We start from the raw sequence: 18521 nt of genomic DNA, 5'->3' as shown, positions 1-18521 counted from the left end.
TCTCCTTAAAATCACAAATAATATCGACGACAATTTAGTTTACCTTTACATTCAGAACTGTATAAAAAAATAATTATGTATATTTCCATTGAAGGAGTGGGATAGGGGCTTTCGGATTATTACATTTTGATTTAATTGAATTTTTAAAGATAATCTATAAAATGAACTGTGTTCTAAAATAAACGTTTATTTAATACAAGACATTAAATATTATTAATCCTTGGCTCTTCTCGGTCTTCCTACTTTCCCTTTCCTTTGTGCAAGCGTACCATTCGAATTTGCTGGGCTTTTGAGCAGTTTATGCCAATCCTGTTCACACACCAAGCTGGCTCCTAGCATCGTGTACCTAAAAATATTACAAAAATCGTGTGCTCACATATAGTTCATTTGCTTATCCAATATTAGGGATAATATTATGGAATAAGTCTGCTTTATGGAAAGCAGAAATAATAAAAAAAAGAGTCGGTACACTACTATCAGCGGTAAGAGTCGCTCTACTTTGATACCTGGTACTCAGGCAGTATAAATGTGAGCTTATGATTTATGTAACTTATACAAAATATTGTACAGGCAATTACGTACAGAATTTGTACGGTGCCGATGACTGCGGCATGCTTTCTTTCTCTCTCTCTCTTTTGTTATCGCTGTCTGTAAAAAGGACGAATTGATTTGTTTGTGATTGTGGGAGGAAAGATCTCTTAAAATTTTGTTGGCACAGAAACAGAGAAACCACGGTGCCTGTTATATTCTAATGTCAGTTTTTTTTACTATTTCCACCTAATTATTATAATTTTTAAATATTTTTCTGCTGGTGGTTTTGATTACGCAACATCTGTCCCTCTCTCTCTACTCACACCAACACCAGCTGTTATATCTCGCCAGACGTCGCAGACAGCACGTGGAAGACTGTGTGAGAGAGAGAGAGAAAGGATGAGTAACGGCGTGGAGAAGGTACCGGTACCGTAGTCACTGCAAAATGATGTGTTCCTTCTGGATATAATACTGATCCGACCTGATCTAGATACGACAATCTGGCACAATGAGTTTCATCTCGAAAACTGCAACCTCGGTGGGGTACCGCAAAGGAAATGATGGTACGTGGACTAAATCCAGTGAGAAGTCCCTACACATTTTATTCGATACTCATTTCCCTGACTGTAGAACCTAGTGAAGGCTAAACGTAACATTAGCTGGGTAGTAAACAGCTTCAACCCGTTAAAATGCCCAGATAAGGTCAGACGTGGCCATCAACTGGCTGCAATGTATTTTCAGGAAAGTGGGAAACGCTTGGCATAAGGCAAAAATAGTTTTTATCTAATCAATGTATCGTCCTTTCTTCTCTAAATCATTGACGGTCAAGTCGGGTAACAACTGAAGTCACCAATAAATCCTCAGATACTGCCAGGGCACAACATGCCTATCGGAAAGGAAAATCCACAGAAACGACAATCTCTGCATCTCAAAGAGTTCTTCTGTACAACTTTCTCGACATCGAAGAACAACGTCGCACCAGAAGCCATTAAGGAGGCCCTGCCTGATCAATTTATCATATGCAGGACGGTGACATCATGGCAGAGGTTAGCACAGATCCCAACGACGAGGAGGTGCTCACTCCATGCCACTTTTTAATCGGCCAAGCTTCTATCTATGGTATTTTTCTTTGTTACTTGAGCAAGGGGGACGGGTTTTTGGCGCACGAGCGAAGTGAGTTGGGGCTAAACCCCCATTATAATCAAATTCTTGTAAAATGTAAAATATAGACATACATACCTATCACCAGGGCGTAGACTTGAGCCACACTTTGCACAACTAAAGCACCTTAGATGAAATACACAGTTAATTATTTGTTTTTGTTGACTTTGTATATCAATATTATTTATTCCAGTAAGCGCTTTTGCTACCAATTCACTTGGAGGAATTGTTTCGCCACATCCGGAACATACTCCAGAGCATCCGAACATACTGCAAAAAAGATTTCAATTTATAAATTGAAAAAGCTCTACAATACAAAAGATATCGTACTAAAACAACAAAATATATCGCTATAATTTCAGAATACAATCGTCAATAGCAATTGTTTTCCTTTTTTCTTCAGTTAGAATACTTCAAGTACATAGGCTGCTAATTAAGTTTCCGGCGTAGCTATCGAAAAAACGTACGTTGATGGTTAAAAATAGTTTATTAGATTTGGAAATATTCCTCAAGAAAATTAATACCCATTTAGAAACTATGGTTAAGGATGGTTTAATTGGTTGTGCCAATTAAATGGTTAATTGCCACTCAGAATTGATCTTTCTCCTTTTGTCTATCGAAAAAGTTGCAGCCTGTCCAGTTGACCAGTTTTCGAAAAAACAGGTGATCAGTTGGTTGGCTTGGGAGGCCACCTCTGACGTGGAGGGAGCAGGCCATGGCTACTGACTCACTCCCGTTGTTGAGACAGACTCAGATTTGGAGCGCGTGCTCTCGGTCAGCAAGACGGAGAAAGAGAGCCCTCACCGCTCGCCTGTACCAGGTACTAGCTCCCTGCGTAGGGAAGGGCTAAAGCGTTTCAGGGAGGGTATGAAGGCTAAAGCTCAATAAAAGGCGGTCCTCAATATGCAGATCCGTCTCCAAGGAAAGGCGAATAATTCCCAAGAGAAGAAAGCCAAGCTAGAGGAGTGTCGACTGAATTACAAACAAATGACCCAAATGGGGGTGTCGAACGGCGAATACGTCAACAAGGAGAGGCAACGCTCTTCCGATAATGCCAAACTGGAAGTGGTGCACAGGGATCTAACCCCGTCTATACTAAAGGCGAACGTGGCAGTAGAAAGTGTGGAAAAGCACCTTCAGGTAGCTTCTTGCTATATGGCACACGCGGACCCGTACCACTTGAAACAATAAAGAGCCTGGTGCCTGAAGCCAGCTACTTCTCTTTGGTACGGACAGCTCCGATATCAACGACAGAGTTGAGTCACTAACTAACTAGGATTATCAAACGTGGGGGAGGAATATACCTTCGTAAGTCCTACCTCGTCTAACTTACTAGATCTAACACTCGTAGCAGGCAGGATAGAGTACTTGGCTAAGTAGCTGGAGAGTCCTCGTCAGGAGAGTCTTCTTGCATTATAAGTTCACAGTTCAAGTGCGAATTCAAAACGCTCTCCGAATATAACTGTCTATAGAAACCGCCTGAATACAAACTGGGTTACTTCAAAACTCGCGGCGGGCGTAGTGATATCCTCGGAGGATATAGAGACGTCCTTATCTTTATAACAAAATAATCTTAAGGAATGCATTAAGATCACCAAACAAGCGACCTAGGTTATTATTAATGCAAAGTTCTACTGAAGAGTAACAAGAAAGAAGTACGTAAGGCACAACGAAACACGTCGAGGAACTTATGATCCAACATCGAGTAAGTCCCTGAAACTCCGCAGACTGATAGTACTGAAGAAACTGGCACTAACGGAATCTCACTTCCAGGATGGGACCTTCCCATCAGGATCTAGCAACCAAGGAACAACACCTCCCACAGATCTGATAACCTCTAAGAGAATCCACTGCACCATAGACTCCTTCACGGGTCTGGACTAGACGGAATATTTCAGCATGCTTATTCTATCCAAAGACCAATTATGGCTTTAATGAGCTCATTTGTAGGGCGCTTCGACAGTACAATGCGCTGCCAGCTGGGATGCGTTTTGACTTTTTCCAGGGGAAGGGAGCCGTCAGTCGGTTGCTTGGAGACCTCTTCCTTTACCATAATTAATTCTTGTTATTTTCTGATAATATCTTAAGTTATAAATAAGTAAGTCTAGCCAGATAAGGATTTATATTCCGTTGGCGGATAAGAATAAATAAATAAAGAGTTTTACAAAAAAGACGGCGTATTAACGCAAAAAGACGGACCTCATCCTCTCTTCAAAAGGATGCTAGCAGCACATGGGGCCTGTCACCTGCTATTATGCACTGGATCTTTAACTCGGTGGTGCGACTAACTCTGCTGTATGACGTTTTAGTGTGGTGGAAAGTTACTGAAAATAAGTCCAATAAGCTTATGGAAATACATCAGCGACATGATCTGCTCTGCATCACAAGGGTGCTGAGGTCAACCCCAACAAAAGCACTCGAAAACATACTCGTTCTGACTGCAGGAAGGGCAGCACAACGCCTAATTGCATCAGGAAACATGCCGCTAAAAGGAGTCGGACATAGGTTAATTGACAGGGGCCTGATCAGTTTTACTCTCTACATGATACCCCAAACTTGCCTCGATGTCAAAACTACCTCATTTATTGAACCTGACGACTGGAAAATAGGATTAGCCACCTCAACAAGACGGTTCCAAGATGGACGGAGGAGTAGGAGTACTGTACAGACGCTGAGATAAGTCTTGAAAATGAGCTACCGGATCAGTGCACGTAATTTTAGGCGGAAGTTTTCGCCATCTGCAGAGATCTGCTCAGCTAACGGAACGAGCACATGATGTGGTCAAATTATTCGTAGACAGCCAAGCGGCAATAAGGTCCATGTAGTCGTCCGTGGTCAGTTCCAGAAGTGTCTTGGCGAGCATGGAAGCAATACCCTAAGCACGACAAAGCCTTGTGGATCTTTTGGGATGGAAACAGGTCGGCAAACAAACAAATCCTAAAATGAATTTTATCCATATTCATTCGTACATTGATTAAACAAATGAAATTTCCTAAAGAAAATTATTTAGTCTATTCCATTAATCGGCTAAGTAACATATGTGCCTTAAGTAAGCGCTCCGAAAGAACAAAGACACTGAACCGGTATAAGAACTGCTGAAACTTTGAAGGCTCACCATGATGAGCTCAGCTTTGTTTGATCGATCAAGCATGTTTGTTTTTATCAGCTGAAAGTATGTCTGAAATCTACCATCACTATGTCGTCACCGCCATAAACTAGTGTGGTGAAGCTAATTAGTGGGTCTGGTCAGACCTGTCGACTGGACTTCTCATCCAACGTGCTCAGTAAGAGATGGTTCGTCCTGATGTTCATGATGAGCTGCGATTAATTACCTTCTTAAGCTCGGAACCTCGGCTAGATGTTCTTAAGCACGCGCCGTTATCGGAATACATGAGCTTGTATTTTTATAATACAATGCTGAGACATGGCTTTCTCCTCTCTCTGCTAGAATTGTCGGCCGCTTCACGTCTCTATCTTTGTTATTGTTGCTCTATTCGCTCTGCAAAATCTTATTCTCTTTGAATCTGCAGACTCTGTTATAGAGCTTGAAAAACCGGTTAACTTACAATATAATAAGCTTCCAAAGTGAAAGTGAAGATTATTTGGAGATCCACACTTTTAAAGTGAACTTGTCTTTATTGAGGAACGTCAGCATTTCCACATGTGTTGGTTTAAGCCAAGCTCTTCTATCGTTCTATCTGCATTTCATTGAACAATCCTCTCATGCGCACATTTTCCAGTGTTTTGGGGAGTTATATGGATAGTTTTCACCGAAGATCAAGCCCTTTCACAAACTCGCAGGAACTGGGGCCCGTCAGAATCGTAATCGGGTAAACGTCCTGCCAAAGCTGCCAATAGGTTTTTTCTCTCAGAACAAGCTTTTCTCGGGCCTTTTGGTAATTCTTCTAAATCAGAAGGCGATTCTCCTTCACTTCAATTCCTTGTAAACTGCAGAGAGGGTACAGTTCGCTGTGTGGTTTCCGCCGCAGTTTCTAGATCTAGATCTATACTGGATCTATCCCCTGGATCTATCCCCATTGCGTTTATGTATCTGCAAGATCTTGCTCATTTAGATATTTAAAATTGCCTTCTGCTATTGGATGTATATTTCATGTATGTATATTCCCTTTAATAAGAGGTAACACATGAATGTTTTTATTTTGAATAAGTTCCACAACTTTGTTCATTGGCGTGCTGGATCTCTTTACCTGGATGAATGAATGGCTTCTTTGGAGTGATTTCTCCAGCTGATCGTTTGCATTATTAGCCAGCAACGAAAACCCTTTGGTGTTGCTTGGGCTTTATTTATTTTATTTTTAATTTATTGCCCCGTTAGTTTGCGGGCTGAGTTTTCGTTCTTTATTTGAAAGTAGCGATCTAATCCAGTCTGCATAACTTTTGTGCCTGCATGTTATTGTTATTACCGGAATTAACTTTCGATTTTCTAATAGCATATTGCGGTGATAGAGCAGAAGTTCCTCCACGATTTTCGTTGTGCCTCATTTCCTTCTTGTAATTCTTGAGTCAGGAACCCGGAATCACGGGTTGAAACGAAAGAGTAAACCCCATTTCTTTGTTCTATCGAGATTCTACTCGCTTTCATTTGAGTGCGGTCGAGCCGATTCGGAGAAGTTGATACACAAACACCGTGACACGAAACTTTTATTTACTAGAAACTCTATTTAAAAAGAATTGTTATTCTATCAACTTAGAAAGCATCGTTGTCACGCTCGCGATTTGTGCCGCTACATTTTGTCAAATTAGCACTAATATCAGAACATTTTTGAATTCATCCAACGCTTTTCTATAGGCTAACTTGTAAACGTATTAATACCTTTCTTTAGTGTAGTGACAACTCGCCGATAGATGCGCAGGGCTTTTTTAAATCTTCCGCAAAAAAAAAGGGACAACTCATGTTTTGTATTTATATTTATTTTTTTTATGTCAGTAATAAAAATATAATTAAGCATTATGTTTTTTAATATATTAAGTTAAACATTTACCTGGAGTAGTCTTTTTTACAGAGTATCAAACCTCTTCGTGTAAAACAGCTGGAACCGACTTCGGCTAACATGGCTCCGCAGCAATGACATTTTAGGCAACCATTGTGCCAATATCTGTCTAAAGCATATAAAAGATATCTATCACTTATTTTATCTATGAATAAATAAGAAAACCAAATGTTAGTATAATCTTGTAAAGTCCGGAAACATACGCACATTCGGATAGCCGAAATTTACATACCATTATAATTATAACATTTTTCATACAGAGTTTCATATATATAATTAGAAAATTGGCAAGGTACGCAGCTCCGTTTTTATACAAGCGGAACTTAGACATTGGCGGACTTTTGCGGTCAGCCATCGAGTGTTACAGGGGCACTAAAGGATAACGGGTTTGCCCGCCATACCTGTACACTTGGACAGGGGTAAAGAGGCTTCGGCTTAGGGATTTCCCAGACCCGATGCAGCTGTGCACCCTTGCCCTACAGAGCGATCACGGACGAACCGTCAAAAGTGACACCGTCATATGCCGAGATATGATTGCCGGGGCGATCGGACTATTCCTCGGGTGACTAACCCTTCCCTCCCTACTCATGGGAGTACCCATCTTAAAGTGCCGGAGCGACAAGACCTTCTCTCTATCTCTGCATTTGGAGAACTAGTGCAAAAAATGACGGGGAGGGAGACTAAGGCGTTCGAGGCATTAAGCGCTGCGGGGATCCGAAAAGCCTATTGGGCCAATCCATGAGGGGGCATCAGGTTACCGGGCAGGCGGCGCTTCTGAACCGAAAAATAAGCCAAAGGACAAGAGTCGTACGACCTACATCGTAGCTAACGACGATCCAGTGTTTTCTGGCACCTGCGCAAGGGATCGAGTCGAGGCGAGGTCCTACCATAGAAGATTATCAGAATTCTGAAGGTCTTCTTACAGAAAATTGGAATATGGCCAACGTTTAGAAGGTAGCTAGACAGAGGCGTCATGTGATCCTCGTCATTAACGACGAGTTGGTAGACCTGCTTGGAAAGACAGGTGGTGTGATGTATTATGGGTACGAAAAGTTTATCCTAGTCTCCTATAAGTCCGACTCGACAAGCAGGTAACCGGAGATCGCTGCCCTCGGAGACAGTCAGTGAGGATCTGCTCCATCACCATGACCAACCTGACTCTCCAAGATCAAGGCTAATATATACATGTTTACAAAATAGACTATGCGATCACTTTCAACCCACGTGTCGATGGTTGGGATGAGTTTGAGAGTCCAACGTCTTTGGGTGGCCGTATTCGAGCCATATTACCACTTAGGCTTTGCTGATTGCACGCCGTGTGCATCTTGAGAGGGCACTGCTGCTGAACCATCGCGCTTATAAAAGCCAAGTGCTTTTGGAAACAGAGCCTTGTGTCAATCATGACAACAAAGAACTCACCGCTCTCTTAAATTTCACTATTTTTTCCACTTTGAAGTTTATACCTGACTTCATACCTGGGTGGTTACCAGTTTCACCTAGCTGTTTTGAACGCATTCCTAATGTTCAGCGGAACCATCACGCAGTACTTTTCTCGCCGCCCTTGCACAGAGTGCTGGCAATTGCATGTGAAGCAATTTCCACTACCATACTACCATCTAAACTTGCGAAAACCATATTGGTAAGGTGAGAAGTCGCACGCCCTTTCCCAACGTAATCATTTTACTTTTTCAAGAGGTTTACTCGCTCTGTCGATCAGGCATAATAGAAGGGTGCTCCCCCGACAGCTTACCCGGTTAGGGAATGAGAAACAGCATCTTCCACCTCTTACGAAATACTCCTTTCCGCAGGCACTGGTTGAGAAGCTCATCGACTATGTCCATGCGCAAGGAGAGGGCCAGTCCTTGATAAGACTTGTCTTAACAAGCTAAGCTGAGTACAGGGTATTGCAGAGCTACGTATAACTGGCGGGCTATGTACTAACCCAGGCGATGCCCTGGACACAATGCTGCACCATCTTCCAGTATACTTAAGGAGAAGAAATGTGTCAACACTTTCCGCTTTCAAAGTGAGAGAAACCAAGCATTAAAAACTATTCGCGTTTAGGCATTCAGGAATTTTGACGACACTCCTTCAATAACCAGAGAAAACAGATTACGGTATCCTCAGTAAATAGCTCTCGACGCCTTTCCAGGTATCCATCCCAGTTAGGAAACGAAGCGAACCTACTGTGACGAGCTTAACATCAGGCTGCCTGGTCACTGCAGTGGATCACTCACTCGGAATATTCAAAGCGGAAGTTGCCGGAGGGCATCTGCAAACTCTCTCTAGACGGGCATTTAATGTGGGTCTTCTCAGATAGCCACGCAGACAAACCACTAGGCTCAATATCGTCGCAATCAACGACCGTAAAAGACTGTTGCAGGTCTCTTAAAGAGACCGCAGTGCAGTTAGACCACTTCATAATATGAGTACAAAGTACAAAGGGACATCGATGGCCGATGCCGCCGACAAACTGACAAGACAGAGCACCACCAAATATCTGCTAGCAGACAGGAAGCGAGCGTTGGCTACTTGCAGCTTCTCACACAAGAAATTTTCGAAGTAAATGCAAACAGGTAATGGGAGCAAACCATCGGTGCAGTCCAACCCAGATAAGCATTACTTTCCCACAAGTTCTGCAAATACATTTCCTTCCCTTCCTGCACCAGAACCTCCTTTCTCCCTCTTTCTCGTTCTCCCCAGATACCGCTTTTACAAGATTTTTACTTGAATTACCAAAATTTTGTAATATTAAGTACCCGAATTAGCCAGTATTTTTACTTCTACAGGAGGCTTTAGTTAAAATCGTTAACTGATTGTGGAGGGCAGACAAACGACAGTTATTTTCTCTGTGAGTGTCTATTACCTAAGCTCTACCTAACCTTGCCTAACCCACTGTTTTCCATTGCCGTTGCCACTTTTTTTGGTATGGCATGTGCCTGTTTTTGTTGAGAATACAAAAAAAATTGTCTAGTGAATGACAAAGCTTCGACTTTTTTTAATACACGAATAAAAATTCGTATGAAATGTCATTCTCTTTACAGTTTACAACTGATATTTTCACCCTATCACGGTTTTTTTTAATTTTAAAAAAGGATTTTTGTGATATATTGCAAATTTGAGGTATGAGGATGTGTTCAGCAACCTCTTACAACAAATGTATGTCTCGTGCAAATTAAAAAATCACTGTTGTACAGTGGTATTATACAATAATTACATTATAGCTTGATATACGTATTTACTATATATTCTGTTAACGAATCCAAGTATTGTAATAGCTTAAGAATAAGAAAAAGTTTGTGTCTATCCGAAATAATTAAAACTAAACTCAACATATTTGATTTATTTAATATCTTACCTCCACAACCACCACACACTTTAATTAGAGAGTTAGGATGAATTAACTGATGATTATTGAAATCGTTTGACGATTCGTCCATGAACGATAAATGAGACGAAGAAATATTTGAGCTGGTCTCGACAATATCCTTATTGTTGGCAGTATTTCTATAACCAATAACTACGGGAGCAAAATTTTCCGGACTTGAGGAATCTTGGGGATGTGCCACTAGTAAATCTCTATATGAATGGAACGATGCATTCATTGCAAAAAGTACTTTAATGACTTATATTGTTAGGGTCATATATCCTGTTTATAGTTTTAACCTGCAAATATGTAAGAAAAGAATATATATATTAAATAAATGCTGTCTGAATAAATGGTACTATTACCTATCCATTAGGAAACTGAATAAAAAGCATACGACTAGAGTTGGTGTACTCTCCAGGTATAAAAGCAGTTAAAGGGTATCATCTAACTTGATGAGGGAAATAGAGAGAGACCGAGAGAAATGGAGGAAACACCTGATTGTGACTAAAACACGGCATCAAGTTTTTCATAGGAAGACACACTGAATGTCTTTCGACCTGTTTTTACTTGTGGATGTAATAATTATCTTAAGTAATCCAGTATCTTCAATATTGAGAGTGCTAATCTCCAGTCTTAAGGCAAAAATAGATTGCAAGCGGGTGGCCTACGCAGGCGAGAATGAAATCATCTTTTCGGGCAAATACCCTCAAGCGCTTTGCGATCTTCCAAACTTCCAAAACTCTCACGGTCTAAATGGTCTCAAATCGAGTGCCGACTAACATTCAGCGTTGGTGATAGTTAGGTTAAGTTGGTGGAAGCGAAGTTAGAACTTAAACAATAAAAAAACAATAAAGAAAAGGAGAAGAAACCCAATACCGCCCTCTAAACATGAAGTTCACTACGTCATGACACCAATGAGTTGGTTCTTCGATGAGTTGGGAAACAAAAGAAATTCGCTGCGAGGAACACTACGTCCATTGTCTCCTTAACTATTCAAGAACCAGGATCTATGAGACCTAAATTATTCGAGTAGATTCTGATCTATGAGGTTAATGTCAGCAAAATGGGACCAGTACATTATTAAATTCATTAAAGAACTCGTAAATAAGTGACGGTTTTCTAATGCCTACATTCCATGTGCTTTAAGCAAGCCATCCACAGGCGCACATGTTCGTCGAATTTGTTGTGTTCGACAAAAAATTGGATTGCGGATGGCGTACCAATTCTCTTGGCTTTAACTGAGATATTTTCTTCGATTGTCCTAAGCACCTATTCTGCCACTGCCGCTTTGATATAAGCAATTTAGATATTTTAGGGTATTTAGGCAGGCTCTGGTTTTCACTTACTTTACTTACTAGCCAAAACGTTTCGTTTTCGTTTTTAGGTGCTCCCGATTTCTCAAATTTTCGTCATCGATATGTTTCATTTTCTCATCGATTTTAGCAAACAAAAACCGTTGACCTGGTTGTTTCAAAATATACAGCGTGATACAAAATATTTCTTGCCAGCGTTCCGATCACCAAATCGGACAGCGTCAGCTGTTCTTACGAAAACGAAACGGTTGTTGCCCTAACCAATTATTTACGAGCCAAACTTGAAGTTGGGTTAAGAAAAAATTATTTATAAAAGAGACAAGCTATATTGCCCTAGTAATGGTATCAAATTTACGTTGATGCATACAAATTGGTTTTTATTAGCAATTAAGATTCGTTTAGCTGTATTAAAAAAAGCCGTTGACTTTTCATTTCGGCAAGGAGAATGTTTGCTTTTTGGAAAAAAGGGTGCACAAATTTTAGCGTTTTTAAAAGTAAATCGGAAAATGTTTGCGAAAGTGAAAGCTAGAGCCTGCCTGATAATTATATTTTCGCAGTAAAAAAAAAAAATAAATGATAATAAAAGGAACCTATACAGGAACTATGCTTATGAGCACAATAGAAAAGATATACAAAAACTAAATTTTAGTTTTTGTATGTGTGTATACATATGTATGCATATACATATGTACATCTTTTCGGTAGGTATGGGTGTGTGAAACACTTTATACACAAACTAAGACACTGTCTTGTTGTTTTATTTTTTAATAGAAGATGCATTTAATGGACCCGGTGATTAGAATTACGATATTTACATATGTATGAACATGAATACTTTTGGTGTTTCGAGACAGCTATAATCGCTTTAAACGCGTTTTAATCGTCAACATTTTACGAATGCAATTTTGATCAAATCTGTACGTTGACACAAAATACTATGAAATGATGTATATGCACATACATATGCATGTAAGTATTACCGCTGGCTTGGAAAATATCAAAAGGTAAAAAAATATAACTTTAATTTGTAAATATTCTTAAGTTTGTAAGAGGGAAAGCAATAGATTTAATCGTCATTGAAAGCTTAAATTAACACCTTAATTGACATCATTTTTAACTTACATTTTTAATAAATCATTTTCTAAACCTTTAAAATATTGTTTTGGTTAAAAATGCAATTTAGATTAGTGATGAAAGGAATCGATACTATCGAATTGGATGTATTCGAGTTCGTTTAGTTAACATGATATTTCAGAATTAATTAGGAACATTGGAAAAAGGCAATATAATTTACACTGCGTTGCAAATTTATAAATGTTTGTGTCAGGTTTTTTCTTATTCTGCTTTCCAGTCTGTGATATAAGGTAGGCATCTATAATGTCTGTTAAATAGTTCGTGTTCCTAGAATATGATCAAGACAACCGTATAAAAAAGACTCGATGACTTCCGCTGTTCCGACCAAGTTGGTCTGTCTGCATCGTCATTTGCATTCATTTTGAATCTTGTTTTGCAATGTTCTCCACAAGGCAGATTATTAAAATTCTGCTGAATTTTTCAGATCATGGAAAGTTGTGAGGACAATCAATCGCTATGGACGAATAGATAAATTGGTCGATTATATAAAATTGCCAGAAACACCACTTTTCAGCTGGATAGCTTAGGTCGGCGTGTTTTGTTTGAGCTATAACATTTTTAAAGTATTTTTTTCTGCTCCGTTTTTCTGCTATTTCATAGCGCTCATACTCCGCTTAATAGCTCATTATCGTCTGTGCTGCACTAGGTAGAATTAATTGATGTGCTCAAAAGCACCTGGTTTTTTTTTACGAGCAAGTTTGAGTATACCGCCTTGTTTTGCACGTTCGAAAGCATCAAATTTTAAATCATGTATCCATTCAATGACAGAACCGGTCGCATCCGCAAACGAGAAATAAACAAATGAAATTAAATTTGTGGACCAAGTGTGGAAAAGCTGCGCTGGCTGGCTCATAATGACGCGGCGGAGTCGAACGGCCTGTGAGCTAATAAAAAAAGTTCGTTTGCTACATGTTTGGTGTATGAACTCAAATCAGTATACTGTATGGATAGTTCTTACGCAAGTGATATGAACAATTTGGGAATGAAACATTATCTCAAGCAAAAACCTGATTACACATGTTATAATTTGTACAAAATTTTGTTGTATTTTGAAAAATTTGATTTTTTGATAGAGCTATTTTAAATAGCAATATTCCTTCTGTGTTACATATTCACCCGATCCAAATTGAGCTCAATGTCATGAACCGAAACTTATGTTCAATGTTCATTGTTTTAAAATTTTCGATTATTTCTGTTCATTGTTTATTGTCGTTGTTATTGGTGCCGTGCCATATCTAGCTTTCCGAAATACTACTTGTCATCCTGTGCGGCTTCTATTCTGAAAATAATGGTAAGCCATAAGTTTAATAAAGTAACTTTTTTTAAAATTTGTTTCGTTTAGTTTCGAAACCAGTATGATAGTGATGTTACTGTATGGAGTCCGCAAGGACGACTGCACCAAGTCGAGTACGCAATGGAAGCGGTTAAGCTTGGAACTGCAACTGTTGGGTTAAAAAATCGTGATTTTGCTGTTTTGGTTGCCCTTTGCAAACCATCGTCGGAGCTGTCAGCTTCTCAGCGTAAGATTATTCCAATTGATGATCACTTGGGAATATCCATCGCTGGCATAACTGCTGACGCTCGTGTGATTAGCAGATACTTACGTTCTGAGTGCTTAAGTTACAAGCATTCTTACGGCTCGGCTTATCCGGTATCCCGTTTGATTACAAATCTTGGTAATAAGATGCAAACGACCACTCAACGGTACGATCGACGTCCCTACGGAGTGGGCCTTCTTGTTGGTGGCTATGATGAAAAGGGGCCCCATATATATCAAGTCACACCGTCTGCGACTTTTTATAATTGCAAAGCTAATTCTATTGGGTCCCGCTCACAAAGTGCACGTACATATTTGGAGAGGAATCTGAACACATTTTTAAACTGTTCGAACGATGAAATTATATGTCACGGAATATCAGCGATTCATGGCTCCTTGCCCACAGACGAAATGCAGAGTAAAAATGAGAGTGCATCTCAATTGGTAAGATTATAATAAATAATGTAATAGAATCTTTCATTAATAATTATTGAAAATTTGTATAGAATATCACAATTGCCATTGTCGGCAAAAATCAGCCGTTTAAAATTCTCAATGAAAAAGAAACCGAGATATATCTAAGAATGGCTTCAGAGAAAGGGAATCCTCCCGCTGATCAACCTTATGATGATGATGGAAGCACATCGCACGCAGGTCCATCAACCTCTGGACCTAGAGACCCAATCGTAGCTGTCGCAACGGAGGAATAGATTTTTGAGAGCATATATGTCTTTATAAAAGCATTAAATAAATGGTGAATAAATTCAAAAATATCATTAATCGGGAAAACAAACCCAGACGTATTTTGGTTCTGGTACGTAAAGATGGCTGACGCCAAGGTCTCCACCGAAATTGGGACGGCTTGCTGGTCACAATTGGCGCCTCAATCTTGTAATTAGCCCGGGCTTTCGGAAGATTCCGTTACCTGGTTCTTGGGCCGATGGCTTGATCTGTGCATTGTTTCGGATCCTAGCCCTTCCGCTTACTATACTTATACCATTCTACTTTCGAAGTGTCGTTCGATATACGACCAACTGTATCGGATCGGTCGGGTAACTATATGAACGTGTCCGCTACTTTTGTAAAGCCGACTTTACGAAGCTTACCGTTCTATGGATTTGGATTGGTCCGCATTGTTCTTGTGGACTAACGTTATGAAAGTCACAAACATGCTCTACAATGTACTTGACACATTTTTTGATTCTTGTGTCCCGATTTCTTGTCCGATTAAAGCTAAGAAAATGCGCCTACAACTAAAAGCCAATAGCCTCCATTGGAGGATGAACGTTTGATTCACCATTCGTTTGGAATACAAGGTCCTATTCTAAAACTTAAATTTAAATCTAATGGGACCAACGGTATCCATCTAAGGGGGGTTGCAAGCAGCAGCAAGAATGTAAGATCTTGGAATCATCGCACTTAATCCTTTCCTCTCAACTAACCCGCAACGCGGATTCAGTCACCATTAGAGTGAGCTGTTAGTTAAGGTACTATAATTTGATAAGCCTTTTGAGTCTCCTATTGGAAAAGAACTCATGATATACCGGAGAACGGACATTTGAAGAAAATGTATATATGGTTGGGTTTAACAAATTATATTATTTATTTATGTTTAAGGAATCTTCCCAAATATCTTTACAACAATTAATAACAGTTTCTGGGGAAGATAATTTATGTTTCATAAAAAAGCCTTGAATCTGAGCTGGACTTACAGGGCGACCAAACGATTTTACACGCTGTGCAAATTCTACAGAATTTACCCCAGTATCAGTGTCAGTATTATTAAAAAAGTTTTTGAACATTTCTTCCAATTGATATTCAGTACAATAGCCTATATATTCCTTTAAATCTATTCTTCCAGGACGTATTAACGCGGGATCCAAGCGATCTAAGTAATTGGTTGTCATAAATACAATTCTAGCTTCTGTAGAACCAACCCCATCCAAACAGTTTAACAATCCACTAAATGTTATTCTGTTAATTCCTTCGTATGCAGATTTTTGTTGCAAAGTTGTCTCCCGAGAAGCGAATGCTGCGTCAATATCTTCAAGCAAAATTATGGTTTGTTCTGGTGCTACGTTCAAAAGATGATTAAGTCGATCATCGGTAAGCCCTCTTTCAGATAAATTCAACAAACAAACGCTATATTCCAATTCTCCTGCCAAAGCAGTTATGAAACTCGATTTTCCACAACCAGGGGGTCCATAAAGTAAATATCCTCGCCGGTAGGGAATCCCACGTTGAGTATACCACACAGAACTTTGAATAAAGTCATTGCAATCAGCAATAATTTTCTTAGAAACTCCACTATCTAATACTACTGAGCCAATAGGACGACGGCGTCGAGGATGACCAAAAGGCCTCCATTCTGCGCCCATCGCGGTATACAAAAGCGTTTTACCAACGGTTTCTTCTAAGGCCAAATAACGAGCTTCATCTAAGATATCAGAATAAATCTGTTTATTGTTTCCAAATGCTGTTAGCGTCACCGATTCCCAAGGCACTCCCATGTGCAAGTCTAATGTTTGCTGTTCTCTAGTCCGCTCCACTTGAATCCAATTTCCTTTATATTTAAATATGTGTTTTCCAATGCTTGGTATAAAATCATAGCTGGTTTTGATTTGGCCATTGTCGTTTTGAAGAAAGTTGGTTTCTACACTTAAATGTTGAGTTTTACGGGCTCCTTTAATTGTTATCCATTTTAATAGCCACTGATATGATTTATCTCTGCATGGAACTTCTAAAGTTATCATTAAATGGCGTCGAAAGAGTATTATTCCACCTTGAAGGCCTTTTCGTAATATTGCAGCACCAGCGCCGATTCCAAACAAACCGAAGCCAGCACCAAAATAAGGATTTGTTGATAAACTTGACAAAAGTTCGGTAAAGGCCATATCACCTAAAAAACAAATTTAAAATAATTAAATTTAATGTAAAAAAGTAATAAACATTTAATACTAGTTAATTGTTTTTTACAGATGAAGTACGCCGAGAATATGGATTTAATGCCGGATCTACTGGAGCAACACCAACATATGGAACATTGACCGTGGAATGAATTATGAATGAAACATGGGAAATAGAAGAGAAGAAAGAACAGACGAATGAATCGAAAATTTAACGAAAATGTGCGTGTGAGCATGTCGGAATGGCGCGAGTTTCAATCACAAGGGGTAAGAAATTAATGAATTCAACAACGACATTTGTGGAAAAGTCCTGGAGTCCATTCTTACATTCAATTTAAGACTCAAATTCGAAAGAGACTTAATAATTACAAGCTTTTTTTTTCTAAGATGTGTAGACATTTTATGGGCTATTCGATGGTACCATGGAGGAACAAAGTTACTGATCCCATTAGCATGTATAATTTCAACACTGTAACTTATGGTCTTTCGAGCGCTCTTTATTCAGCTATCAGAAGCCTACAATATATGGCAAAAAACCTATTCTACTGAACCGACTGACTATTCTTTCCGACTCCGAGTTCGAGCTGGATCGCAATGCTGATGAGGTCAGCTTTCTTTTGGCAAAAACTGGCTTACAGTTGGCCAAGTGGCATTTCAATCACGAAAAATGGGCAGGAGGGATCCAGGAAGTTCCAATTAAGGTTGCCGTTCAGAAATATCAAAGGCTTTCGGTATTGCGTGGAGACCTCGGATAGACACCTTCTGTTTTCGATGTCATACACCCATAATTTAAAACTTGGGATGAAATGAAGCATTAGTTTGTCTGTATTTTGCTGAACTGTTTCCAGTGCTGTTCTGCAGTGGATGGGAATACATTCCTCCCACTTTCGTGGGAAACCGCATTGCGGAATGGCAATCATTCAGCATTTTCCAAACCAAGTCCAATCGCAAGCTCAAATTGCTGAGAATACACAGAGAGGTACCGACTGGAAGTCTCAGCAAACTCCAAAGTTTGCTGTGCCAACACCGGTACGGCACAAACATATGTATACACACACGGAGTACTCGGTCGTAGCACGTGTGCTGTGACAAAACTCAGAATAGTTTCCAAATATGAATAGATATATTGCATCTTTTCTTTTCCGAAATAATTGTCTATCCATGTATTGAAAATGGGATTCATTTGTTGACAACCGGCCGGCGTATATGTACATATGTATGTACAATAAAATAAAATGGTTTTTTTGTACACATAGAATTATGTATGTAATTATGTAATTACTCTGTTTTAATTTTAGAATCAAATTGATCGTTATTTAATTATCAAAGTAATGATGGTAGCGCATACATTTTCTGGGAGTTATGGAATTAACACTAAAACAATAATATAAGATCTAAATCAAATTATTATTATACCAAATTCAGAGTAAATCGAGCAACTATCACTGCTATCGATATTTCTTGTATATATCGAAATTTCTAATAATAATTGGGAACTGTGGTATGTACTAGCGATATTTTCACAATTTCAACCGATGTCTTCACCGATTGTTGGCA

The 18521-nt window shown here is 39.4% G+C and overlaps 3 protein-coding genes and 1 long non-coding RNA gene across 8 annotated transcripts; 2 read left to right on the top strand and 2 right to left on the bottom strand.

The window, feature by feature from the left end:
- Positions 1–58: 58 nt before the first annotated feature.
- On the bottom strand, positions 59–12601 carry LOC108162513 (LIM/homeobox protein Lhx4). Of its 4 annotated transcripts, XM_017297294.2 has the most exons (6): positions 12510–12601; positions 10063–10370; positions 6696–6849; positions 1771–1962; positions 855–906; positions 257–346 (listed from the first exon to the last, which is right to left on the bottom strand). In XM_017297294.2, exons 2-6 carry the CDS (start codon positions 10307–10309, stop codon positions 314–316), a joined length of 678 nt encoding a protein of 225 aa, XP_017152783.1. In that variant the 5' UTR covers positions 10310–10370; positions 12510–12601; the 3' UTR covers positions 257–313. The 4 variants fall into 4 exon arrangements, with proteins under 4 accessions (XP_017152782.1, XP_033248717.1, XP_017152780.1 ...); XM_017297293.2 differs by lacking the exon at positions 855–906 and having other exon boundaries at positions 59–346; positions 6696–6813; positions 12510–12600; XM_017297291.2 differs by lacking the exon at positions 855–906 and having other exon boundaries at positions 63–346; positions 12510–12600.
- Positions 11429–18381, top strand: LOC117188652. Its single transcript, XR_004472778.1, has 3 exons — positions 11429–12088; positions 12159–12391; positions 17037–18381. It is a non-coding gene; the product is annotated as an uncharacterized LOC117188652 (long non-coding RNA).
- LOC108162514 (proteasome subunit alpha type-1) lies at positions 13704–14838 on the top strand. The gene is made up of 3 exons (XM_017297295.2): positions 13704–13812; positions 13864–14502; positions 14565–14838. The coding sequence occupies exons 1-3, from the start codon at positions 13810–13812 to the stop codon at positions 14766–14768; spliced, it is 846 nt and encodes a 281-aa protein (XP_017152784.1). The 5' UTR covers positions 13704–13809; the 3' UTR covers positions 14769–14838.
- LOC108162510 (mitochondrial chaperone BCS1) lies at positions 15638–18441 on the bottom strand. Of its 2 annotated transcripts, none has more exons than XM_017297287.2 (2): positions 18381–18441; positions 15638–16957 (listed from the first exon to the last, which is right to left on the bottom strand). In XM_017297287.2, exon 2 carries the CDS (start codon positions 16950–16952, stop codon positions 15657–15659), a length of 1296 nt encoding a protein of 431 aa, XP_017152776.1. In that variant the 5' UTR covers positions 16953–16957; positions 18381–18441; the 3' UTR covers positions 15638–15656. The 2 variants fall into 2 exon arrangements, with proteins under 2 accessions (XP_017152776.1, XP_017152775.1); XM_017297286.2 differs by lacking the exon at positions 18381–18441 and adding an exon at positions 18313–18373.
- Between the last annotated feature and the right edge of the window lie 80 nt (positions 18442–18521).

The sequence above is a fragment of the Drosophila miranda genome, chromosome 4 (genome assembly GCF_003369915.1).
Source record: "Drosophila miranda strain MSH22 chromosome 4, D.miranda_PacBio2.1, whole genome shotgun sequence".
In the NCBI taxonomy this organism is placed as follows: domain Eukaryota; kingdom Metazoa; phylum Arthropoda; class Insecta; order Diptera; family Drosophilidae; genus Drosophila; species Drosophila miranda.
Note: the sequence above shows the minus strand (reverse complement) of the source record. Positions and strands in the feature narration are given on the sequence as shown.